General features: G+C 36.2%; 1 protein-coding gene across 1 annotated transcript in view; it reads left to right on the top strand.

The window, feature by feature from the left end:
- Positions 1-27,342, top strand: part of TTN (titin) — a 284,284-nt gene that overhangs the window by 155,628 nt on the left and 101,314 nt on the right. The window contains exons 165-190 of the mRNA XM_066346291.1: positions 17-109; positions 379-456; positions 4,232-4,351; positions 5,614-5,682; positions 8,113-8,193; positions 9,074-9,148; positions 9,768-9,860; positions 10,693-10,755; positions 11,399-11,485; positions 15,136-15,186; positions 16,051-16,452; positions 17,017-17,295; positions 17,531-17,806; positions 17,953-18,092; positions 18,402-18,528; positions 18,621-18,884; positions 19,179-19,445; positions 19,584-19,847; positions 19,937-20,076; positions 20,221-20,347; positions 20,489-20,755; positions 20,866-21,132; positions 22,645-22,911; positions 23,003-23,142; positions 23,594-23,720; positions 24,498-24,640. Coding sequence (XP_066202388.1) covers positions 17-109; positions 379-456; positions 4,232-4,351; positions 5,614-5,682; positions 8,113-8,193; positions 9,074-9,148; positions 9,768-9,860; positions 10,693-10,755; positions 11,399-11,485; positions 15,136-15,186; positions 16,051-16,452; positions 17,017-17,295; positions 17,531-17,806; positions 17,953-18,092; positions 18,402-18,528; positions 18,621-18,884; positions 19,179-19,445; positions 19,584-19,847; positions 19,937-20,076; positions 20,221-20,347; positions 20,489-20,755; positions 20,866-21,132; positions 22,645-22,911; positions 23,003-23,142; positions 23,594-23,720; positions 24,498-24,640 — 4,307 coding nt within the window. The remainder of the gene's footprint in view (positions 1-16; positions 110-378; positions 457-4,231; positions 4,352-5,613; positions 5,683-8,112; positions 8,194-9,073; positions 9,149-9,767; positions 9,861-10,692; positions 10,756-11,398; positions 11,486-15,135; positions 15,187-16,050; positions 16,453-17,016; positions 17,296-17,530; positions 17,807-17,952; positions 18,093-18,401; positions 18,529-18,620; positions 18,885-19,178; positions 19,446-19,583; positions 19,848-19,936; positions 20,077-20,220; positions 20,348-20,488; positions 20,756-20,865; positions 21,133-22,644; positions 22,912-23,002; positions 23,143-23,593; positions 23,721-24,497; positions 24,641-27,342) is intronic.

Below are 27,342 nucleotides of genomic sequence, written 5' to 3'. Positions count from 1 at the left end.
AACTATATATTTAAAGTGTATGAAGAACCTGAGGAAATTGCTCCTGAAGAGGAAGCACCAGCTCCTGTTGTGGAAGAAGAGGAACCAGAAGCCCCACCACCGCCAGCAGGTACAAGCCAAGATCCTCTGTATGGGAAAGTACATCATTTCATTTCTATGACATTTTATATCTTCCTTAAGGTAAAATGTCAGTCTTTAATCTCCTTACTTGCTATTTGACTACATTAGCAAGAACAAAAGTCATTCGCACATAAAACTTTGGTCCTACCAAATTTTACACTGTATTTAACAAAGAAATAGACGTGATTTTTAATTCATTCATTAGTATTAAGTTTTTCATTATGATCATCTGACTAAAAAAAAATCCTATTTTTTAAGTAACTGAAGAGCCCAAGGAAATTGTTCCAGAGAAGAAAGTTCCTATCGTCAAAAAACCAGAAGCTCCACCTCCTAAAGGTACTTATAGTAAAAATCAGTCAATATTGACTTCATTTTCATGTCCTGTCTAAAATTTGACACTTTACTTATTCTGTATTGTATGGTATTGTGCGTTTAACTGTTACCCATATGTTATAGTGTTGAACAGACTTGTCAAATTAATTTGTAAATATTGCATCTTGCAATGTTATATTATTAAATGCTACTAATATCTTTAAAGTACCTGCACTGGCAAAGAAAGTTGTCCCACCGAAGAAAGTCCCAATCGTTAAGAAGCCAGAAACACCAGAAATTCAAGGTATACACATCATCATTGAAAGCATAATTTTTTTAAATTGTATTCTGACATCTTAAAGTGAAATCCAATAAATTGTCTTTGTTATTGCATAACTAGGGACAAAAAATGTCCTTATTAATTTTAATGCTGCTTCATGAATTATAGTCTTTATTCTTAACACTTTTAAATGTTTTTAAGTACTCTTTTTAAAATAAAACTAATATCTTCAAAGTGACTGACTTGCGCAAGAAACTTGTTCCAGTAAAGAAGGAACCTGTACCTGTTACCAAAAGGCAAGAAGTCCGGCCGAAAAAAGGTACCTAGTAGTAAGAAAAATTTCTGGTCCTCTAAACGTTATCTGAGCATTTCAATAATGTTTCTTAGGGAAATAATACCATAGTCTAAGTTTATGCAAAACTACATTTCACAGTAAAAAGAGGAAAATAATGAGGGTAAGGAGGGAAAATGAGACAGACAAAGCAGGAGAACAAAGATAAATGAAATTCAGTTGTGCCATGACATGGTTACGTGTGGTTGAGAAGGATCTCCCCTCAGTCGATGTATAGGACAGCTCAATTCGGTGTACTTTGTTAAATTTTTTTATTAACACGACACTGTATTAGAAAAGATAACATCTAATACTGCTTTCAAGCCATTTAAACCTGATGATAAGAACATCCAGCACAACCCTAACACAACACAGCTACAAAGTGAATGTAAATGACTATGGAAATACAAAGCAAGGAAAGGTCAATTTCAGGCACGTCATCGAGGGGAAATATGTGGAAAAGCTATAATATTAAGTTTGATGAATATTTACATGTAGCAACTGAGGAAATAGTATTCTAGGAAAAGGGAATATTATATCAAAGGCACTGAGTTAGAAGACTAGAAGTTCAGAGACTGTGAAAATAAGCATGTGTCATTTGAGTATGGCTTGCTTGTGAGGTGTATTTGAAAGATAAAGGCAGATACAGAGATGAGGATCATGTTATATTTTGGAGTTCTTTGAATGTCAACATAAGGTGTATACTTTATTCTATAAGCAATAGGAAGCTTCAAAAGTTCTGAAGCAGATGTATAATAAATAGGAGTTGAGCTTCAAAAAGATAACCAGCATCAGTTCAAGCTAGTGAAAGACAGTGATAATAGTAAGCAGCCATTGCAGTTATTTAAGGTCATTAAGAGTTCAATGAGTTTAGTGGGGGTAGAAATGGAAAGAAGGAAGTTGAATTTGTGGGAGATGGAGATTAAATTGGTGTCTGTTATCAAAACAATTAGGGAAATGGAGTCCAAGCTGATTGTAAGGGTTGAAGCCAGATGGCCATGAAGATGGTTCACTGGGTCCCTGAACTGATATTAAAAATAAGATAGTGAATATATTTTTCACTTTTCCTTTGTGGAAATTGGGAATGTACATGTGGAACTTAAGGAAAAAGGTCAGTGTTAGAGACGCAGGTCTAGAAATCATCCATATGGAAATAAGAGTTGAGAGTGCAGGAGTGATTGTTCAAGGAACAGAATGTAGAGCCAATTTTTAAAAGCATCGAAGTTAGACCAGTAGAGAACACCTACATTTAAGGGTACATAGAAGAAAAGAAGCAAATAAAGAAGGCTGTGAAGACTCATTTATAAAATTAGGATGTCCAAATGGGTACCATCCTCCAAAAGTCTCTTCCCAGTGAAAGCTTTAAAGATGAAGTTCTTCACCTTGTATTCTTTGCCTGCTCTTTGCAGAATCTTGCAAGTTCTTTTAAATTCTTAATAGTAAACAAAATCAATATCTTTAAAGTGCCTGAAGTGCCCAAGGAAATCATCCCTGAAATGGAAGTGTCCATTCCTCTCCCTGAAGAGCCAGAAGCTCCACCTATTCAAGGTACATGGCTTCTCTATAAATCTTGGAAAGATAACAATTGTCTTCATCATCTTTCTTTGGTTGTAGATGAGTCTTACGTATTTATCTGTTGTCTGCCTTTTTTTTTTTTATCAGGGTGGGGGGGAGACAGACAGAAAGGGACAGACCAGAAGGGAGAGAGATGTGAAGCATCAGTTCTTTATTGCAGCACTTCAGTTGTTTATTAATTGCTTTCCCATATGTGCCTTGACCGGCTCTAGCTGAGCCAGTGACCACTTTGCTCAAGCCAGTGACCATGGAGTCATGTCTATGAGCCAGTGACCCCATACTCATGCTGGTGAGCCCATGCTCAAACTGGTGAGCCTGTCCTCAAGCCAGCGACCTTGGGGTTTTGAACCTCAGTCCTCAGGATCCCAGGCCAACACTCTATCCACTGCACCACCACCTGGTCAGGCTATCTGTTGTCTGTCTTAACTAGTGAATTTACTGATATCTTGGGGTCATTTGAAGAATATATTATAGAGTGTAACAAAGTTGATATCTTGCAACTTAGCAGTTGCAATATTCTATTCTGAATGCATTCTAAAATAAGATACTGTATTTTTTAAGTTGAAGAGTCTCCTGAGGAAGTAATATATGAAGAAAAGGCATCCATAACAATTGGTAGAAAAGTGACTCCCCCTGTTGAAGGTATATATATTAAAATATTTTTTTAATATCTTGAAAGCTCTTGTTAGAAATATGGAAGTATTTATAGGTGAAATTCCTTCTTGACACTCCAGCATGTTTCATTTTTTGAATAGTTATGCTTCTTTGGAAGTGGAATTTGAGTTATTAATTTGATTATTCCTGGTATTAATTATAAATTCTGAAAATAACAAGGCAGAACTGGAAGAATTAATTGCATTGGATCCTTAAATGGTAACCCAATATTGAATTTTAAAAACCCACCTCATTTGCTATCAACATACATCCAAAAGTAGTTAATAGAAAGTTCAAGTATAAGAAAGTAGGAATCTTCTCCTTTTTTTCCTATATAAGTGAATATTCTGAATTGTATACTTTTATCTTTGTGACTATAATCTTTACATCTGTGTGAAATTTGTGTGGCTCTTTGTGAAGAACTTTACAATCTCACATCCTTTGTCAACATTCTTTAAAGAGCGTGAAATTGAAAGGTATATTAAGCCTGAAGAACCCGAGCCTGAACCACAGCCAGAAGAAGTACCAGTTCCAGGTATTCAATTAATTGGACTTAATCTTCATCATCATATCTTCATCTTAATATATATATATAAATGTTATTCTACATGTATAGTAGGTCTCTGCACCTATATGTAAGATTTACTGTTTTAAATGTGCATCTGATTTGTATGTATCTATGTAATTTGTACCATCTACCTCACATAAATGTGGCTTCCGTGGTTGCTTTCTTTGTTGTTTTTAATTCTTTTGCTGTATTTCTCATTATCTGTGTCTTATGTTGATATTGTTATGTTTTATGTTGGACGCTGTTTTATGTTTTATGTTGAACACTAATATTCTGTATCCAAAAAACAAACATTTACATCACATAAATTTACATTTTTACTGAATATACTATATATCTACATGCTAATTAATATGTACATATACTAACACTCCTGAAATACTCTTTTAAGAACCTGAACCTGAACCTGAAAAGAAGGGTATCGAGAAACCAAAATTCAAACCAAAGCCGCCAGCTCCTCCCCCCGCTCCACCTAAGGAAGACGTGAAGGAGAAAGCATTCCAACTTAAAGGTATAAAATGCCACTTCCAAAGTTTTTTTAACCTGCTATCCAGCTGTCTGAAGTGGTGCTTGCAAGAACTTTTAAAAGTGTGTGCTCTCAGATGCGATCAAGCTGTGGTTTATGCCGCTCCAGTGCCTTGCCAGGCTGTGCCCGCTGCCCCGAATGTCAGAAAGTGCCTTTTGCGAGCTTCGTCCTAGACATCTGTCCAACTAACTTTTTTATGCGGAGTGCGGAGAAAGAGTTTTCTGATTTCAAAGCCTGATTGCTATGCATATCTTTGGGATCTTATGCATGTGAAATGTATGAGAAAAGTTTGCGATATATTTTTAATATTGCAGTAACAAATTTATGCAAAAGCCAAAACTTTGTTCTTAAAGAATTTCATGTGCTTTTAACTATAAGTAATATATTTATAGCATCCAATAGCTAATATGTGCTTATATACCAAGAAAAGAAAGCGTATAAATGGCCTATCACTGCTCCCCCACTTTTTTTTTGTAATTTAATAAAAGCCCAGTTGTATTCTGTGGTCATCCTCAACAGAGCCAGAGAGATTATGGATACATTTGATATCAAGCATTGCTTCTCATCGTTAAACTCCCCTTCATTCTTTTTCCATTTAAATTTTTCTTTGAATTGATGCAATATTACTTATTTTTAATAACATCTTTAAAAGCTGAAATAAACTAGCAAAAGCATATTATTCTTATTTTAATAAAATATTGTCTTTGTGGTGTCATGAGATTTCCCAATCTAAAATTATCTGGATATAATCTTAGATGAACACTTTCTCCATACACACGTATGAAACCAGAATCTTCCAGAATAAGACTTGACTTCTAGTGATTCTTGCCCTTCTGCAACCCGCCCGGCCAGTAGGAAGAACTCCTCAGCATTTTAGGTCAGATAGAGAGAAAGTAGGCACTTAAAAAGGCTACCCACGTGTTGATTGACTCCATGGGAACACGTACTTAAATAAATTTCTCTTCAAGTTTATACTCAAAGGAAATTTTCTTTTTCCTGCAAAAAAATAAAATTATCTTTCTTCTCAGCCAGACTTTAATTTACTATTCTGCTTTGGGATAAAACTGCAATCTGTTTTCATGGTTTGGATGCTTCTTGTGTGATCTGTGATGGCTGTTCTTGGCTGTTATTAATGCTTTTTTGGTTATAACCAAAGCTTGGTTATGATTCTTGGAGCAAGAGTTTAATAATTTGCTTCAGTCTAGTTGTATATACAAATAATAAAAGCAAGATCATATTCTTTAAAGCTGTTCCAAAGAAGAAAGTTCTTGAAAAGCCTGAGGTTCCAGAGAAAGTGGAGCTTACACCTGTAAAAGGTATTTCATTCTGGAAGATGCATTCTTATACAGCATACATTCTTCTGACTCTTTATTCTTTATGCCTTCTAGAGTGTTCTCTTTTCAAAAAGAATTTTTACATGATCACAGTAGTCTCTTTCATTTCTTGCATTTTTGTACCTTTTATGGTCCTGGCTCATGAGTGTTGCTTCCTTTGTCTCTCATCAATTTCATACATTATATGGATAGAAATTGTTTATCTTTGTTTCATCTACATGGCTTCTTGCAATTCCCTATAAAATTTTGCTGGTTAGCTGAAATTAATATAGGGATGCATCTTAGATTAAACTGCAGAGAGCTAGAAATGGAAAGCTTTGGGATTTCACCAGAAGAGCAGTATTTTAGCCAGTGTTATAAGCACCAAAAATAAGTCGTGTCTTCTTTCTATTAAGATGACTCATAGGAATTATCTCATGGCCTTCCTGCCACTTTCTTCTCCATGACTCCCAGACATGTTTTCAGGTGTACAGATCTCCTGTTTTACAGAAATTTTATTATCACTTCATGTCATTTTTCAAAATATCTCTTTGAACAATACTTTTTTTCTCTCTAAACTTAGACCCTAAAGAAAAATAAATGAATCAGGAAAGTCTAGAAAACATCTATTTAAAATAAGTTCCTAATTTTTTTAGTAATTATAGTCGGGAGAAATTTTCTGTTGAAGTAATCAATGCATCCAGACGCAAAAGTTTGATAGGTCCTTGATTCACCCTGGAATTTTGGGAAATCACCAGTCTTAAGTATGCATTTCCTGAAATAAAATAAAGATTACAAAATAATGTTACTATGGTACTAGCTGGTAAAGGATTATTATAAAGCCACTCAAATGACATTATAAAGCATTAAAATGACATGAAATAACATATATTGACTTTAAAAATAATAGCTATAATGGTGTGTGTTGCACCTGAGTCTCAAATGTCAATAAGATCTTAAAAATAAAATAATATGGAAAAACAAATGCACTGATACATTTTTATTATGTTCATTATATAAGTAAAGTGTCCTATGCCATCCCAACTTAGATGCATGGTGGTTTCTCCAAGTTTGATCAAAGAAAATAGTTATACATTAAGAATAACTCTAAAATAGTGTGAAGGCTAGCACAAAATTAATGTTTGTGAAATTCTACTTAAAATACTTGGCAGAAGAAAATATCTAAAATGAAATAGTTACATGTTTGCCTTTTGTATGTTTAAATTTTTAAGTAAGAGTTAGGCATGGTTATCTTTGTCACATTCAAAAAAACTAATGAATTACGAATGTCTTGTCTAAAGCACCAAATGGGAACTTTTATAGAAATATCTAAGAAATTTAAATCACATATGAGTCAACAACTATAATGGTACATGATACAAATAATGTTTTAAATTAATTTTTAATCAACATCAATAGAGAGGGAAAATGGTTCAATAATCATCAAGTGTTTCTCTTTTTCCATTCCAATCCATGAGGGCTATCGTAGTGATAGGAGGTTGCTCTATGTAATAATAGTGTATACCATGCCTGCTATTCACCAAAGATGCAAGAGAAAATTAATTTAGAATTCCTTTGGTTTCTTTTAGTCTAAATTCAAGAACATTTTTTTATTCATTGAAAATAAGCTCTAACACCAGCTTTCAAAATCAAAAGGTTTCCTCACAAAGTTATAATTTTTTTCTTACGATGAGACCCTTTTTTTAATTAATTTATTTATTGTGCTAACCAAACTTATTGTGACAATCATTTTGCAATATTGCATATATCAAATCATCATGATGTACACCTTAAACTAATACAATGTTATATGTTAATTATATATTAATAAAACTGGAAAAGAAACAAAAAAAATCAATAGGTTCCTAATTTTAAGGTAGTATTATTTCAAAAAGGAGACATTAAGGAAGTTTACTTCTCTTCTTTTAGTAAAATGATTCTAACCCTTTCCCACCATCAAGGTCATATATCAGATCCCTTGGCTTTCTTTTCTCTGCAATGGAGAAGATTGAATAGTGACACTAGTTTCTCCAGTATTATTTTAAAGTAATCAATGTTTGGGGAGATGCTGACATACCAATGTAGATTTGTACAGTCTACAATTGCAGAGTGAGACAAAGAGGTCAAAAACCCTGTATTTGATGAAGAATTTATGAAGTTAATATAGAACATCTTCTATACACTCATTTAAGATGGATATATTTGCCTATAGTTAATGCAATAGAATTTTATCACAAAGTTATACAAATGTTTGCAGATGAATGAACTTGAAGTATATTATTTGCTTTTAAGTTCTGTGATATTTACATATGGCAAAAAGTATTGCTTATGCATTGTATATATAGTTAACTAGTTTTGAAAACGACATATTAAATGTTGAAATTTAGTATTTATATAAATTCACTTCAAAATTTGAAATTATATTCTTTTAAGTGCCTTCAGTTGAAAAGAAAGTTCGCAAATTACTTCCTGAACATAAACCTGAACAAAAGGAAGAAGTTGTTCTCAAAAGCGGTATAGTATTTTTCGACCATTATATCAGCTTTAGGTATATAAAAATGGACTTGAAAGCTTTACAAATGTTTCTGTCCCTTGGGTTTCTATCAATTAGATCCCGATTTATCAAAATTTATTTGTAATGGTATTAAAATTAAGATTATAATTGTCATATCTGTTTACAAGAAGACAGAAATTTTGTAAGTGTTCACGGTATTTTAAAATGTATTTAATAGACATAACTAAATTGATAACACCCTAAACTAATATCAGTGACTATAGCTGTCATTTTCATAATCAAATGATAGAGTAAAATATACTAAACCTATTAAATACTCTAAATTACACCAAACTATTTAAACCTAGATTTTTCATATTCAACTAATAAATATTTTTTTTAAAAACTGAACCTTTCTAGTATTTTATACTAATAAGATAATACAGAATTAAAAGCAAGATATTCAAATGAAGAATCAAGTTCTAACTTTGTCTTCACATAGAATTACTGATCTCTAGACTACATTTCTTTAGCTATCCCCCTTCAGTAAACTTTATACTTACTTAAATGTTCCTCTTCTCATTAAAATTACAGTATAAATTATGGTTAGAGTTTGTTGTTATTCAAATTATTCATTTTGTGTTTGGGTCATTACTGCCACAGACTTGTCTCTGACTAGACTATCGATATAAAGTAACTCTGAGTGCTGTTTTAAATTAACGTCACAACTTTTGATTGAAAAAGCTACACTTTTAGTGTGAATGCTAATTTTCCAGGGCACTAGGTCAGGTCACACGCTCTTCATTTTCTGTGCTTTGTATGTTATTTATGCTTGTTACGTTTATTCAACATCTACATTTGTCTGTCTTGGTTTACATATAAACCTTTTTGTCTTTTAAGTTCTAAGAAAGAGACCTGAAGAAGAAGAACCTAAAGTAGAACCTAAAAAAGTAGAAAAAATTAAAAAACCTACAGGTAGGAATCTCAGTAACAATCTGTGATATTATCTTTTAACAGAATGAACATTTAACAAAAGGTTTATCTTGTAAACATAAGTGGAGTTAGCTACAAACATGGCTTCATATCCCATCTGTGTTTTTCATTGTCTGCTTTCTTTAGAGACATTTTTGTAGTAATTCTCAAATCTCTTCATGTATTTCCCTGCACCTTATTGTTATGATTGCTTTGCTACTTAAGTTCTTTTAATAGAAATGACTGTGAAATCATCAGGTTGACTGCAGAATAACTTCATGGGAGGGTGTCAGCAAAAGTTTCTTAAAATTTGGGTTCTTTTAAGTGGGTTTTTTTAAAATCATTAGCTTATTATGAAAAGTTTATGTTTTGGTAACTATTATGAAAGTGACTTGGAAAGGGAAGAAGTGGATGAAATAAGGAAAATTAAGGCAGAGTCAAAAAGAAATAGAAATTAATTGATAGAATATAGGTTTTTAATTTTTTTAATTTTTAATTGATTGATTTAGAGATGTAAAAAGCCATCAGTTAAGTTTTTAAAAACAGTTTGATCTAGTTATTTCATATTGGTTGATTTCTAAGTATTACACTAACACTAGAAAATAACCTTATTATCTTAAAGTACCAGAAACACCTCCAAAAGCTGCTGAAGAGGCTGAAGCACCTCCAGCCGCAGTCACAAAAGCAGAAAAGAAGATTCCTGAACCAGCAAAAGGTACAAACTTACTGACACTTTCTTTTTTTTATTTTATTTTTTTTATTTTTATTTTTTGGGGGTTTTTTTTGTGTGTTTTTTTTTTACAGAGACAGAGAGTCAGAGAGAGGGATAGACAGGGACAGACAGACAGGAACAAAGAGATGAGAAGCATCAATCATTAGTTTTTCATTGCGCATTGCAACACCTTAATTGTTCATTGATTGCCTTCTCATACGTGCCTTGACCACGGGCCTTCAGCAGACTGAGTAACCCCTTGCTCGAGCCAGTGACCTTGGGCTCAAGCTGGTGAGCTTTTGCTCAAACCAGATGAGCTCTCGCTCAAGCTGGCGGCTTCGGGGTCTCGAACCTGGGTCTTCCGCATCCCAGTCCGATGCTCTATCCACTGCGCCACCGCCCGGTCAGGCGACACTTTCTTAATGGTTTCTAAAAATGCAAATATACATCATTTAAAATATCGTTACTCTGGCATTACGATTTGAACATGTGACCTTTAATCTGGTCAGCTTAACTGTCTTTACTGGGTCACTCTTATGTACAATTGGCTAATGACCATCCCCTTTTAAATAAATTACTAAGTTTTAAACACTAGGGAAAAATATATTTATGATCAGTGAGATGAACAACACCACCAAAACCAATAAAATTGCCTTCTAATATTTTCCAAGTATTTTGTTTAAAATATGAATGAACTTAGATTAAATTCTTGATTAGGTGACTATGTATATCAATTTTAGTATCTTCCAAGACTTGTCTGCCTAATTTTGGTTTGACTTTGTGAAAAACTTTAAAAATACTGTGTTAACCTGCTTAATTGTTGTGGACTTTTTAGTGCCTGAAATAAAGCCAGCAATACCTCTCCCTGGATCTGAACCCAAACCAAAGCTTGAACCAGGTGAGCAAGCTTATTCTCAATGCCAACAGCATATTTCTTCATGTTTTACATGAATAATGTGTAGTTTATAAGAAAATGTCAGTACACAGCAAATGATTTCTGTTGCAATGTATCATTACATTTTATTTAATATAATAGGAAATACAGAATATATTATTGTATTACATATGGATTATATCAGGGGTCAGGAACCTATGGCTCACGAGCCAGATATGGCTCTTTTGATGGCTGCATCTGGCTCACAGACAAATCTTTAATAAGAAAAATAATAACATTAAAAATATAAAACATTCTCATGTATTACAATCCATTCATTCCTACCGCTCATGTTCATGGTTGCGGGTGGCTGGAGCCAATCACAGCTGTCCTCCGGGACAACACCAAATTTTTATTGGATAATGCATAACGTACACGGGTCGTTGTATGGCTCTCACAGAATTACATTTTAAAATATGTGGCATTTATGGCTCTCTCAGCCAAAAAGTTTCCCGACCCCTGGATTATATTATAGTTAGAAAATATTCTCTGAAGAACTAGATATTTGAATATTTTCAAGTTACATCAGAAGAAGCAAATAAGCCACCAAAGTAGGTTTTAGGAAGTGACAAATGTATACAATAATGCAATGGATATCTTTTTACAGAAGTGAAAACAATCAAACCACCTCCTGTGGAGCCTGCTCCAACCCCTATCACTGCCCCTGTGACAGTACCAGTAGTTGGAAAGAAAGGTAATTTTTCTATAGTTTTCTTGTTGATTGTTTTGATGACTTAATAAATGTACTCATGCTTGACTTTAAGTCCTCATTATGTTGAAACCAGGTATCATTTCAACTGTGGGGGTTCATAAATTCTTTTTTTAAGAAATTTTATTTATTGATTTTAGAAAAGGGGGAAAGCAATTACAAGAATCAACCGGTAATTGCTTCACTTTAGTTTTCATTGATTGCTTCTTGTATATGCCTTGACTGGGCAAATCTGGAGTTTCCAACCAGTGACCTCAGTGTTCCAGGTTGACGCTCTATCCACTGCACCACCACTGGCAAGGCAATATAAATTCTTGATTAATCTTTTTTCATCTGATATCTTTTACCACCCAATTTCTCACCTAATGGTTCATATTGTTTTGATTGGAATGTACATCCCAGTGTTGCACCACTTCCTTATATGGTTTTGAGAGTAAGTAATGAATATGTTCAAGGTTGATTAAAACTAAGGAGACAGACAGACATTTCCTAAGGACATACATACAGCCTGACCTGTGGTGGCACAGTGGATAAAGCATCAACCTCGAACACTGAGGTCGCTGGTTCAAAACCTTGGGCTTGCCTGGTCAAGGCACATAAGGGAGGTGATACTCCCTACCCCTTCCTCCTCCCCCATTTATTTATCTATCATCTGTCACTCCTCTCTCATATGAATAAAGTCTTTTTTTAAAAACAAAGAAAGAAAAAGACATGCATACAGAAATCCTATGAAGCCTCAGATTTCCCATGTTCCCTACAGGAATCATTTCTCTCTCTCTTTTTTTTTTTTTTTTTAAGTAAGAAAGACAGTGACAGAGAAAAGGAGAAAGTGAGAGACAGAGAGAGACAGACAGACAGGAAGGGAGAGAGATGAGAAGCATCATTTCTCATTGTGGCACTTTAGCTGTTCATTGATTGCTTTCTCATATGTGCTTTGACCGGGGGAATCCAGCAGAGTGAGTGACCCGTTGCTCAAACCAGCGACCTTGGGCTTCAAGCCAGGGACAATAGGTGATGTCTATGAGCCCATGCTCAAGTCAGAAACCCACACTCAAGCTGGTGAGCCCACACTCAAGTCAAATGAGCCCACACTCAAGCTGGTGATCTCAGAGTTTTGAACCTGGGTCCTCTGCATCCCAGTCCAACACTCTATCCACTGTGGTGCCACCTGGTCACGTTCATTTCTCATTTCTTAAAATGAAAAATAGGGATAATGAAAATGTACTGAAGATGGACAGTGTTGAGGGTTGCATAACATTGTGAATGTACTTAATGGAACTAAATTGCATATTTAAAAATGGTTAAAATGGTAAATTTTATGGTAGATATATTTTACCACAATAAAAAAAAGACTGCATAGCTTAGCCTTGAAATCTATATAAGAATTTAGATCAGTAATAATTTTTTTTTTAAGTGAGAGAAAAGAGCTAGTGAGACTCTCACATACACCCTGAGATCCACCCAGCAACCCCTGTCTGGAGCCAATGCTCAAATCAACTGAGCTATTCTTAGTGCCTGAGTCTGACACTTGAGCAACCGAGCTATCCTCAGCGCCTAGGGCTGACGCTTGAACCAATCAAGACTCTGGTTGTAAAAGAGGAAGAGGGAGAGAGGGGGAGAGGGAGAGGTAGAGAAGCAAATGGTCATTTCTTCTCCTGTGTGCCCTGACTGGGAATCAAACCCGGAATGTCCATACATCAGGCCGACGCTCTATCTACTGAGTCAGCCAGCCAGGACTAATTTTCTTAAATGTACTAAGTGAGCCCTGGCCGGTTGGCTCAGCGGTAGAGCGTCGGCCTAGCGTGCGGAGGACCCGGGTTCGATTCCGGCCAGGGCACACAGGAGAAGCGCCCATTTGCTTCTCCACCCCTCCGCCGCGCTTTCCTCTCTGTCTCTCTCTTCCCCTCCCGCAGCCAAGGCTCCATTGGAGCAAAAATGGCCCGGGCGCTGGGGATGGCTCTGTGGCCTCTGCCTCAGGCGCTAGAGTGGCTCTGGTCGCAACATGGCGACGCCCAGGATGGGCAGAGCATCGCCCCCTGGTGGGCAGAGCGTCCGCCCCTGGTGGGCGTGCCGGGTGGATCCCGGTTGGGCGCATGCGGGAGTCTGTCAGACTGTCTCTCCCTGTTTCCAGCTTCAGAAAAATGAAAAAAAAAAAAAAAAAGAAAAAGAAAAAAATGTACTAAGTGACATAATGATCTCAGGTACAAACTTAAAGTGCTATTAGTAACTCATTACTTAAGTGATAATCTCAAAACCAGATTTAGTGTGTTTTGATCATTGATAAATACTCATCCTAATTATTTGGTCTTTGAGTAGTAACTAACTTTCTTTACATTTTAATTTCTTAGTATGTAAATTAAGAATAATTATTATATTTTCCCTGTTGGATTACTGAGAGCAGTAAATAAATATATATGAAGCACTTAGCACAGTGCCTGGCACATAGTAAGCCCTATAGAAATGTTTGGGGTTTTATTGTATTTAATGAAATGATACAGTACATTATATGCTTTGGCTATAGCATAATTTTAACATTTATTTTAATATAGTTTGTCACTGATATTTATGATTTGGACATTATTCTTACTTTTAAAATTTATAATTTCAATGTGATACCTTCTATTAGTTCAGAAAAAATGGCAACTGTCATTGAGTCAATTAATTATGTATAAAAATAAAGCTTTTCTTGCATTCTCAGAGGCCGAAGCTGGAAAACTGGTTCTACAGTTTTTACCCCCAGGCATTAATAACTGAATTAAATTCTAAATATAGGAACCTCCTTTCTTCTCCTTTAGTTTGTTGTATAAATAGGGGAAATCTTCAAAGGAATCCATATATATGTGGCCCATAGACCTTTTTTCCCCCCTAAATCTTGCCTGCATTTGTCTGCCCATTTAAAAAAAAAAAAAGGCTTTAGGTGACTTTTAGGTTATTTCCCTTTTTCCTACACTGACTCCTTGTTGACAAAGACATATCCTTGGTTCACATAACCAGCACATAAGAAAACATATAAAATACTTTGCATAGCTAGGTAAGCGTAAACTCTTCCTCACAAGGCAAGGGTGAGCCTTGTAGAAATGAAAGAAGAATAAAGGCACTTGCTGAAAATAATTTTTTAATCCTAAATATGTTGGCAGTTTAGCTTAGTCACATTGTCTTCAGAATATGCCTCTTGGAAATATCAAAAATATCTGTTAGAAATGTCTATTCTTGACCCTGGCTGGGTTGCTCAGTGGATAGAGTGTTGTCCCAGCATGCCAATGTTGTGGGTTCAATGCCAGGTCAGGGTACATATGAGAAGCAATCAGTTAGTGAACAACTAAATGGAACAATTAAATAAAACAAAGAGTTGATGCTTCTCCCCCTCTCTCCGTCTTCCCCTTTCTCTCTCAGTTTTTTTCTATTTCTGAAATTGACTAAGGAAGTTACTCTCTCTCTTCCTCTGTCTCTCAAATCAATGGATTCATTTTTAAAAAGAAAAAAATGTCTATTTACTATAGAAGTCATATAAATAAAAGCAATTTCCCTTTATGTGTTAATATTTATAATAAAGAACATGATTCTTCTCACAGGTTTACTAAGTATGAAATGAGTCTGAGAATTGTTTAAATGTTGAGTTTTCTTTTTTATTTCAGAGGCCAAAACACCTAAAGAGGAAGCCGCCAAGCCGAAAGGTCCTATCAAAGGTAAAATTCATTTCCCTGTAACCTGAATTGTATGCTATCACTCTGGGAAACTTTTTGTTCAAGGGTAATTTTACATTCAACGAGAAAAGTTTTTCAAAATATATAAAGATCTTTGCTATTCCTTTTCTTTTTCCAAGTGAGAGGAGGGGAGATAGAGATAGACTCCTGCATGCACCCTGCAACCCCCATCTAGGGCTGATGCTTGAATCAACCAAGCCATCCTCAGCACCCGGGGCCAATGCTTGAACTAATCGAGCCACTGGCTGCCAAAGGGGAAGAGATAGAAAGAAGGAGGATAGGGAAGGGGAGAACAGCAGATGGTCACTTCTCCTATATGACTTGATCAAGAATCGAACCTAGGAAGTCCATAACCAGGCTCACACTCTCTATCCACTGAGCCAACTGGCCAGGGCTATCTTTGCTGTTCCTAATTGACTCTGCTAGAGGTAGTATGTATGTCTTCTGATATTTCAAACAATACACCTCTAATATTATCCAAGCAGGTACTATATATATAGCCAACTATATTTTAGTATAATGAACCCCATACATTCTTAGCTTCATTCTTCATATACATGATAGTTATACATGACCAATAAAATAATTACATATTATTCTGGACATTATTTGGGTTGAAAACTTGAGGAAATGAAGAGCATTTGTTATTCACAGATTTCTCATGCTATTTCATATTCCCATCTGGAAGAAGGCAGTATGTTGAATTAACCTTTCAATCACATAGCTTTCATTTTCTGTTTTGTCTTCTAATTGTTCTATCACTGGTTTCATCCAGCAAGAAGCCAAATATGCACTTTCTGACCCTTCTGGAAATCCCAAACCAATTTTTAATTTTATTTTGTTTAGGTGTAGCCAAGAAGACACCTTCTCCAATAGAAGCTGACAGGAAAAAGTTGAGACCAGGAAGTGGTGGAGAGAAGCCGCCTGATGAGGCCCCATTCACCTACCAGCTGAAGGCTGTGCCGCTCAAGTTTGTCAAAGAAATCAAAGATATTGTCCTGACAGAAGCAGAGTCAGTTGGCTCTTCTGCAATCTTTGAATGTTTAGTCTCCCCCTCCACTGCAATTACAACCTGGATGAAGGATGGCAGCAGTATCCGTGAGAGCCCAAAGCACAGATTCATCGCGGATGGTAAAGACAGAAAGCTGCATATCATTGACGTTCAACTTTCCGATGCTGGCGAATACACCTGTGTTTTACGTTTGGGAAATAAAGAAAAGACCTCCACAGCTAAACTGATTGTAGAAGGTAATTTCTAGTCTTCTTTCTATGACCCATATTCAACTTTACTACAGTAAATCTCAGTACCCACTTTTCTTGTAATTTTATTTATTTATTTATTTATTTATTTTGTATTTTTCCAGTTAGAAGCGGGGAGGTAGTCAGACAGACAACCGCATGCACCCAACCAGGATCCACCTGGCATGCCCACCAGGGTGCAATGCTCTGCCCATCTGGGATGTTGCTCCATTGTGGCCAGAGCCATTCTAGTGCCTAAGGCGGAAGCCATGGAGGCGTCCTCAGTGCCTGGGCCAACTTTGCTCCAATGGAGCCTTGGCTGCGGGAAGGGAAGAGAGAGATAAAGAGGAGGAAGAGGGGGAAGGGCAGAGAAGCAAATGGGCGCTTCTCCTGTGTGCCTTGACCAGGAATCGAATCCAGGACTTCCACATGCTGGGCTGACACTCTATTGCTGAGCCATCTAGCCAGGGCCTTTTCCTGTAATTTTAAACCAAACCTCCTAGGGAATTTCTAAGTCTTATTTCATTGAAAATATCATATGTATTAAGATGTCTTTGCTGAAATTCTCCACAGAACTTCCTGTGCGTTTTGTGAAAACACTTGAAGAGGAAGTCACAGTGATCAAAGGGCAGCCGTTGTACCTGAGCTGTGAGTTAAACAAAGAACGTGATGTGGTCTGGAGGAAGGACGGGAAGATTGTGGTGGAGAAACCTGGCAAAATTGTGCCGGGCGTCATTGGCTTGATGCGGGCACTAACCATCAATGATGCAGACGACTTCGATGCTGGAACATACACAGTTACTGTGGAAAATGCCAACAACCTGGAATGCTCGTCCTGCGTAAAAGTAGTAGGTTAGTATTTCACTGGGAAATTTTGTTCTGCTTATTACTATACTAAGAAAATGGAAGAGAGAGAATTTTATTTTCCATTATCAGAATGTCAGCTGTCTTATACTGTAAGAGGGGGGATATCAATATCTCATAGCAGATTAATTATGTCTAGTTTTGAATTTTTTTTTCCTATAAGGAAGTTACGTATATTACTTGTTCAGATCATCATCATTTTTCTGACCTCGTTTTCATACAGAAATCATTAGAGACTGGCTGGTGAAACCCATACGAGATCAGCATGTGAAACCCAAGGGGACAGCTGTTTTCACCTGTCATATAGCAAGGGACACTCCAAACATCAAGTGGTTCAAAGGATATGATGAAATCCCCTGGGAACCGACCGACAAGACTGAGATAGTGAAAGAGGGGAATTATGTACACCTCAAAATTAAGAATGCCGTGCCAGAAGATATTGATGAGTATGCCGTGGAAATTGAAGGGAAAAGATACCCCGCAAAGCTAACCCTTGGAGGTATAAAAATCTTTCACCTTTTATCCTAAAAGATAAGTTTTGTGTGTGCATAAGGCAAAATAACACACCTCAAAAAACCTGAAAGCGAAGTAGGTATTGTTAGGCATGTTTAAAGCATTATGGTTTTTCATCCCTGACCAATACAGAGCGTGAAGTTGAATTGCTTAAACCAATAGAGGATGTTACTGTTTATGAGAAAGAAAGTGCAAGCTTTGATGCAGAAATCTCAGAGGAAGACATTCCTGGACAATGGAAACTGAAGGGAGAACTCCTAAGACCCTCGCCTGTGAGTAATTTCCCATTTTATGTTATTAGGCATGTAAAATAACTATGTTCTCTATTCAAGTTTGACATTCAGATTTGGCTCAATAATAATAGAGTTACTTCAGGCTTCTTAAGTCTCAGAAAGGGGGAGAAATTTAATGCACTCTTTGTAGACCACTAGGACAATTTTAAAAATATTTATGATGAGACATTTTTACTTGCATTTATTAGTAGTAATTTTAAAAACTCTATAGAAATCTGTATCTGAAACACTTCTCCTCCAGGGAATTTATCTCATTTGAATGCTAACTAAAACTATTGTTTTTTTCAGACCTGTGACATCAAAGCAGAAGGTGGGAAACGTTTCTTAACTTTGCACAAAGTCAAGCTGGACCAAGCTGGGGAAGTTCTTTACCAGGCACTTAATGCTGTTACAACTGCCATTCTGACAGTGAAAGGTATATAGGTTTTTAGAACTCAAGGAGTGGGTCCAACTTCATTTCATGTTCCTCAGCATCTGGAAAATCTCATTCTTATTGTTTGTTTTCAGAAATTGAACTTGACTTTGCTGTGCCCCTGAAGGATGTCACTGTTCCAGAAAAGCGACAGGCTCGGTTTGAATGTGTCCTCACTAGAGAGGCAAACGTTATATGGTCAAAAGGACCTGATATAGTCAAGTCGTCTGACAAGTTTGACATCATTGTTGATGGAAAGAAACACATTCTTGTTATCAATGACTCTCAATTTGATGACGAAGGGGTCTATACTGCTGCGGTGGAAGGCAAGAAGACCTCAGCTCAGTTATTTGTTACAGGTAAGAGTTGATGAGATCAGACTATAACATCCCATATTTAGGCACATAAATATATAACTTGAAAGATAGATCACCAAGTTCTACTAGCTCTAAGTGAAAATTAGCACGCCTAGTTTGCTTCTACGTTGCCACTGAAAACAACCTCCTGAATTTGTTTTAAATGAAGGGTAGCACCACTGGAAAATATGAATATATAAATGTCATGTGAAATCTTTTTAACTTGGGTAGATTAGAATAAAATATTTCTGAAAGTAAAGTACTTTTCTCAGTATAGTATCCCTGTTTGCATTGCAGGTATAAGATTGAAATTCATATCGCCTCTTGAAGATCAAACAGTGAAAGAAGGTCAAACAGCAACTTTTGTTTGTGAACTTTCTCATGAAAAAATGCATGTGGTCTGGTTCAAAAATGATGCCAAACTTCACACAAGCAGAACTGTGCTCATCTCATCTGAGGGCAAGACTCACAAATTGGAAATAAGAGAAGTGACATTGGATGATATATCCCAGATACGAGCTCAAGTAAAGGATCTAAAGTCCACAGCAAACCTAAAGGTCTTAGGTAAATATGACCAAGTGTAACAAAATAGCCAGTTTTTAGATGGTGGGAGTGGGTAGTACTTAAATACTTTGACACCTGTTAACACTTTAATAAATGATCTGTTTCACCTTCTGATTATCTGCTGAATGGCTTTTACAGAGGCTGATCCCTATTTCACTGTGAAATTACATGACAAGACTGGCGTCGAAAAGGATGAGGTTATTCTGAAGTGTGAAGTGAGCAAAGATGTGCCAGTGAAATGGTTCAAAGATGGTGAAGAGATTGTACCTTCACCTAAACACTCCATCAAGTCAGATGGCCTGCGCCGCATCTTAAAAATCAAAAAGGCAGATCTTAGTGATAAAGGCGAATACATGTGTGACTGTGGCACAGACAAGACAACAGCAAACGTTACTGTTGAGGGTGAGTTGCTCAAAACTTCTAAATTCACCCCACTTGAACATTCAGCTTATTTTTTTCCAGCAATCTAACAAACCTTGGGATAATTTCAGCTCGACTAATAAAAGTGGAAAAACCCCTGTATGGAGTAGAATTGTTTGTCGGTGAAACAGCTCGCTTTGAGATTGAACTTTCTGAACCAGATGTCCATGGCGAATGGATGTTAAAAGGAGAGCCTTTAACTGCATCCCCTGTAAGTCTAGATTAACTGATCGCACACAAGAGTGGGTTGGCTTGGTTATTTAGGGTGAAAAAAGACACACTTATGGTGTGAAATCTCTTGATTTGTAGGAATAACCATCATCTTTTTTCTTTCCTTCTAACCCTCATTCCAAAGGACTGTGAGATCATTGAAGATGGGAAGAAGCATGTTCTGGTCCTTTATAACTGTCAGCTAGATATGACAGGAGAGGTGACCTTCCAAGCTGCCAATGCTAAATCCGCAGCCAATCTGAAAGTGAAAGGTATGCTCTGCCCATCAGCCATTCCTGTTTGTTTGTTTGTTTGTTTATTTCTTTGTTGCAAGACTGCCTATGAGATCCCGAGTTGACAGGGTCATGAATGCAAGCATATTCTGGCTTCATCCACACCACCTTTTCTTTCAGAACTGCCACTCATCTTCATCACCCCTCTCAGTGACGTTAAAGTCTTTGAGAAAGATGAGGCTAAGTTTGAGTGTGAAGTATCCAGGGAGCCCAAAACCTTCCGTTGGCTGAAAGGAACCCAGGAAATCACAGGTGATGACAGATTTGAGCTTTTAAAGGATGGCACTAAACATTCAATGGTGATCAAATCAGCTGCTTTTGAAGATGAAGCAAAATACATCTTTGAAGCTGAAGACAAGCACACCAGTGGCAAACTAATCATTGAAGGTAAATATTTTTATCAGTTAGATCATTTTTAATTTAATTTTTTTTGTTTTTATTTTTATATTTCCCCCTTAAAGGACTAGAATGAATGAACTGGGGTTTTTTCTTGATAGGAATCCGGCTCAAATTCCTCACTCCACTCAAGGATGTGACAGCCAAAGAGAGAGAAAGTGCTGTGTTTACTGTGGAGCTGTCTCATGATAACATCCCAGTTAGCTGGTTCAAGAACGACCAGCGTCTGCATACCAGCAAGGTGGTCGCAATGCACGATGAAGGGAAAACTCATTCAATCACATTCAAAGACCTCACTCTTGATGATACCTCTCAGATTAAAGTAGAAGCTATGGGAATAAGTTCAGAAGCTAAACTCACTGTGCTTGGTAAGTGCTCTAAGTTTTATTGTACTAAGTTTAGCAGAAGTTTATGAAGTATCTAGTACAGGGGGTCCTCAGGTTACAACAGTCTCAACATATGACATTTCAAGTTTACAGTGCTCATTCCCATAAAAACTTTAAAAATTGAGACATGAGTATTTAGGCTTACACAGTTAGTGTCGTACTTATGGACTACATGAGCAAATTAGTTTGGTTGTGTGCGGCGGAAGAATACGCAGTAACGCGTAATATGAATGAGGGAGTTGGCGTCCCCAGGACACTTACCTACACCATTTGGACTGTTAACAGTGCGAGATTTCTGTTTGTATTAGACTAGGATGTGTTTTGACTTGCACCAAAATTCGGGTTATGTCACTGTAAGAACGGAACTGTGTCGTAACCAAGGACCCCTGTATTTAAAATAATCTTCCAAGTGTTATATTACATGAAATCAGCCCCTGTCCTTAAGAAACTATTATATATGTTATCAAGATTGTTTCTAAAATATTTTTCCTAAAATATTAAGATTTAAAGTAATAAACTATTATGTTGAGTGAAATAAGCCAGGCAGAGAAAGAAAAATATCATACGACCTCATTCATTTGAGGAATCCAAGGAATAATGAAAACTGAGGAATGGAATTGAGACAAAGGAGGGATCAAAGGGACCAGAGGAAAAGAGGGCAGAGGGAAAGGGGATGATAGGATGGGATAAACCTGAAGGGAAGGGGGGAGGGTGCTGTAGGGTGAGGGGTAGGGGAGATGTTGAGGGGAATAAGGGGGAAGGGGGAGGCATTCAGGGTGACCCTAGAGTCTATGTAAACATAATTAATTAAATAAATAAAAATTTTTAAATAAAAAGATTTAAAATAATAAAGACTTGGGCCTCCAAAATAGCCAGTCAAAATCAGAATTAAAACTCTCCATTAATAATTGAGCCCTATCATGTTTAATAGAAGAATATGTATATTTCCTATTTCATCACTCTATCAAAATTATTTCATAAAAAATGCTTTTTCAAGTTTCTAATAAGAGAGAAAACACAGTACTTACATTAATAAATGTCATTATTTTTATCCCCTTAATATCAAGCAGATTACATATGAAGTCTGACATATATAGAAACTATTAAAGGCAAACTATTAATTGATATTAAGAAAAACTAATTCTGTGAATTTGAAAGCATAAAAGTAAACTAGATATAAAAGGTTTGCTAAGACATTAGAATCTGGAGCTAAATAATAAAAAAATTATATTTGAAGGTAAATTTAATAGTGTCTTTCAAGCTACTATAATTAAATACCTCAATTTAAAATACAGATGGATTAGATCCATAGAAATCTCTCATATGTCTTCCTTTTCTAACATTTAGAGAACTTTTCAACGTAATAAATGAGTGAGAATTTACTGCAATTTTAACATACGCACAAAACTCTGTGAGCTGCCTCTTAAACTTTCCAAGAGATTGTCATTCCCCTCGGTGCTTAATAAAATCTTTTCATTTACATTCTACTTGCAGAGGGAGATCCATACTTTACAGGAAAGCTTCAAGATTATACCGCTGTAGAGAAAGATGAAGTGATTCTACAGTGTGAAATTAGCAAAGCGGATGCCCCAGTGAAATGGTTTAAGGATGGAAAGGAAATAAAGCCATCTAAAAACGTTGTTATTAAGGCAGATGGCAAGAAGCGAATGTTAATCCTAAAGAAAGCCTTGAAATCAGACATTGGACAGTACACCTGTGACTGTGGGACAGATAAGACTTCAGGAAAACTTGACATTGAAGGTAAGGAAATTTCCACGAGTTTCACTCTTAAAGTTGTTGGGCTTATTTCTGCCAGAGGCTAATGACACGTGCTAACCCTTCACTTTTCTAGATCGGGAAATAAAACTGGTGCGACCTCTGTACAGTGTGGAGGTGGTAGAGACTGAGACAGCCCGCTTTGAAACTGAAATCTCTGAAGATGACATACATGGCAACTGGAAACTCAAGGGAGAGGCACTACTCCAAACACCTGTAAGGCTATTTCTGAACTTGTCAGCACCTAGGGAGCCGTGTAAAACATAAAAGGACAGGCAAAAAGTCAGAGTGCGCGCAGGGCACTGAAAACATGATATCATGTTCTCTATCAGACCTTAAGCCAGAGAGAGATATTAGGATTTCTGGGTGGGCTCAGGCAGGTACCCTTGCACTATGTTTGTTCCAGCTTAGTGAGTATAAGGCTATAGCTATTCTGTGAGGCTGCCAGTGTGTTCAGAATTATACGGCTAAAATAAACATTGCTTTCAGGATGGTATCTGTAAGCTTTATTTCGCACACACACACAAAAGAGCCCAAAGATTTATAAAGTCTTTTCACCCATTCACTCATTATTAGTAGCCTTCCTTTAATTAAGATATTATATCTTCAGAAAAAAAATCCCAAGGAAAATTATTTCCTACGAAATCTTTTCTCTCTGTTGTTACAGGATTGTGAGATCAGGGAAGAAGGCAAAGTCCACATGCTTATTTTGCACAATTGCCGCCTGGACCAGACTGGTGGGGTGGACTTCCAAGCTGCCAATGTTAAGTCGAGTGCCCACCTCCGGGTGAAACGTAAGTATTTTGTGTTTCTGCTGAAAAATTCACTGTCTACTTTTGCAGAAAATGAGAGTGAAATTAATTAGAATGATTTAATTAATTCTAAAAATGATTAAGGTACAGAAGCAGGCTTTCTTGTATTTCTTGGACATCCTAATATACACATATCATTGAACTTGCCATTTGAACGAAAGAAAACTAAGCAAGTCACATTTTCCCATTTTGCAATCCCTTCATTCAAAGTAAACAAACCTACAATAAGAATTTAACTCAGAAATTTAACTCTTAAAGGCTACATCCTCGTGTACCTATACAACTGTAGCGCTCTGAAGAAAAACTTGGCTGTGTGGGTGTTTCAGACTCAAGAGGGAGGAGAGGAGAGCATTTGGCTAACATTTTTGGAAGGTGCAAAGTGTTTGATGGACATGGACAGGCTATGAGATTGAGGGGCCCTTGTACTCTCCCAATCAGAGTCTTAGTTATTTTAGAAGACACATACCTTATGTAGCCAGAGGAACTTGTCGCCTGGCAGAGGGACAGATGCAGAAGAGATTTCTCGCTGACCTTGTACAGCAGAACGAAAGGGACCCTACAAATACCCACTCGCCGGCCATGAGCTCTTCCCTTCCCAGCACCACAGGGCCACGTTCACATGGGAGCTAAGATAGTGACCAGACCTGTGGCTCTTCCTTCTTGAACAAAGTAACCACGAAGATGAATAACTGAGCCTGTGTTTATTCTCTTGGAATTACAAAATGAGTAATCCGAAGCTGCTTCTTTCCTCTCGCAAAGCACGCGTAATTGGTCTTCTGAGGCCTCTGAAGGATGTCACCGTGACTGCAGGGGAAACAGCCACCTTTGACTGTGAGCTCTCTTATGAGGATATCCCTGTGGAATGGCATCTCAAAGGGAAGAAACTGGAGCCCGGCGATAAGGTAAAAAGCAGGAGTGTGGTCGCCTTGTCTTGCTCTCCCTTTTTCAGTCAGGTTCTTTCATCTTCACTTGCATGGTCCTTGTTCTTTGCTTTCTCGTGTTCCTCTCTCTTTCCTTCTGTCTTTCCTGCTCTAGCCTGATTTCTGCTGAAATTGCAAAGTACATTCTTCACATTTTTGTTGGGCTTAACCAGATATTTTCATTGAAATGTAAATAACAAATTAAAGTGCAATCAATTTTTATTTGTTCTGAAGACAGGCAAACATTCATTATTTATCAACGATAGGAAAGATCGAAGAGACTTTCCGATTGGATGCACTGTAGCAATGCTGCAGCTTGAATTTTATGACAAATTCTCCCCAAGCTATCTAATGTTCTGCATATAAGGGGATTAAGGGAGGAGGATTGAAATTCCATTTCAGGCAGTTGATCAAGTAGTTGAGATAACTTCTGGGCAGAATTGCTCTTTAAGCATTTTTCCAAAGCTATTTTTAACCCTCAAGTGCTTTGAGCTGCGCAAATTCTGGAATGCAAGTAGACTATTTAAAGTGCAGCCGATGGTACTGACAAGAAAGAAGGGCTCTGTGGATAGCCACATGTCTGAGCAAATACATTTTAAGAAGTTTTTTGAACTAACCAGCTCCCAGCGTTAGCTTTTCTGTGCTTAAGATTTTACCCGAAAGTAAAAATCAAGGTGATTTTTTTCGGATAGCTCTAAAATATTATTTATTTTAATTGAGCTATGTATTTTACCCCCAAAACAAAGTGGGTATTTAAATTATCTTGATAATTCACCATTAATTTTGAATTCTTGAAATAAAATATGTGAAAATAAAGCACAGGCCAGTTGATAGTTCTACAGCATTTCTTTCCCCAGTATTTTAGGAATACCATCTACTCTGCCATCAAGGCTTCAACACAAATCAAACTTTTAAAACTTAAAAGTATATAATTAATAAGGAATTCAGTTTAACAAAGAGCCACAAGGTTCGTTGAATTATTAGAAGGTAAATGCCTTTAAACAACTGTTCTAAAACAAAGAAAAAACTCATCTTCTACCTAAGTGATTGAAGGGTTATTCAGTAACAGCCACCCAGGGGATCAAGTGTGCCTACCACAGAGGGAATAATCAGCAATCGGTCTCCTCTGTTACCACAGATAGAAAAAGCAGCTATATGTTCAAATTTCAGCATGAGAATTAGGTCTTCTAAATATTCGACTGGGTGATGGGTTTGCTTTCTTAAAATAATACATTTGTCCTATTAAATGTGGTTTAATTGCTTTCAGATCTAAAGACAAGGTTTGGTTGACTTTTCAAGATCCTTTCTAGATATGTAAATTCATGATTTGAATATAAGAATACTGCTTAAGAATAAATGATATTATTCTTTTGCTACTAAATATCTTTGGGTCAAATTAGGAGTTTTTTTATTAAAGGATATGTCTCAGTCTTAATGTAAAAACTACACTATTTTAATTTAAAACATAGACTCATAAAAATCTTATTTATATTTCTTTTTACTCAAAATGTATATATTTTTTAGTAAAAAGATATATACATATATGTATCTTATTGTCACCAAACATTTTTCTTGAGTTAGAAGGGATCATCTTACTATGGTTCTTTAGGGCCTCTTTGTGTGTCTCTTAGCACAGGAATTTTAATCCTTTACTTGGCCACCCAAAATACTTCAGCTTTTTATGAACTGGCTCTTATATTATTTATATGTCTCTTTTTAAAAGGAATATAAAGTATGAAGTAATAAAGTCACTTAATACATTTTCAAGCTTTTGTTTAAATTAAATCTTTCAGAACAAACTTGCTACTTCCAGTTTAATTCAGGCTTTTCATTTATACTCTGCAGAATGATTAGCCTCCAAAAACTGAATTAAACAAATTAGAACAAGTTACCAGAATAAGAAAATCAAAAGAAAAAAATTTAGAAATGAGTTGTGGGGGTTTTTTATCTTTCTTTTTTTATTTTTTTGTTTGTTTGGGTTTTTTGGCCACCAATCCAAGAAAGGACTGCTAAATCCTAAATGATGTTTGATAAATTTATATTTAAATTTTAATAGCTTGGTCACAGTCATAATGCCTATAGTATTATAGCAATATGCTTGCATTATAAATTAACAATATTTTTCAAGGATAATATCCACCATTAACCTTACCTAATCCACCATAAAATGTTCAGCATTCATTTTATTGTTTTATTTTTATAAGCTACCTGTTAGTTTTTTAAACATAATCAAGATACATTATATAAGAGCAATTGAGAGCCATGGTATTCTGAGCCAGGTTCTTGGTAACAGAATTTTCTAGAGTAACTTAAGAGGAATTTGGATAAAACAACATGTTAATAAATAAGATATATCTTGGGTGGGTTGAAACCTGAGATACTTTTTAAAATAGTCCTAAGTCATGGTCTAAAATATATTTTCAAAATTTACATAGAACTATCATTTCAAAAACTTTTTTCCCCATTTAAGTACCATATCTTTGAATGAATAGTTGTGTTCCTAGGACAGATCCTAATTATCTCTTTCCATCTGTTTATTTTCCCTTATTTTGTTTTTGGCCTTTCTCAATATCAATAACCAATCCAAGCTCTTTATATGAAACTTTACTGATGACTCTTTCCTTTAAATCAGAATAATAAATAATTCCTTTGGTAAAAACTTTTAAATTATTCTTAACTTTAAA

This window comes from Saccopteryx leptura, chromosome 7 (genome assembly GCF_036850995.1).
Source record: "Saccopteryx leptura isolate mSacLep1 chromosome 7, mSacLep1_pri_phased_curated, whole genome shotgun sequence".
Taxonomy (NCBI): domain Eukaryota; kingdom Metazoa; phylum Chordata; class Mammalia; order Chiroptera; family Emballonuridae; genus Saccopteryx; species Saccopteryx leptura.
The sequence above is the reverse complement of the archived record's forward strand: the minus strand, read 5'-3'. Positions and strand labels throughout refer to the sequence as shown.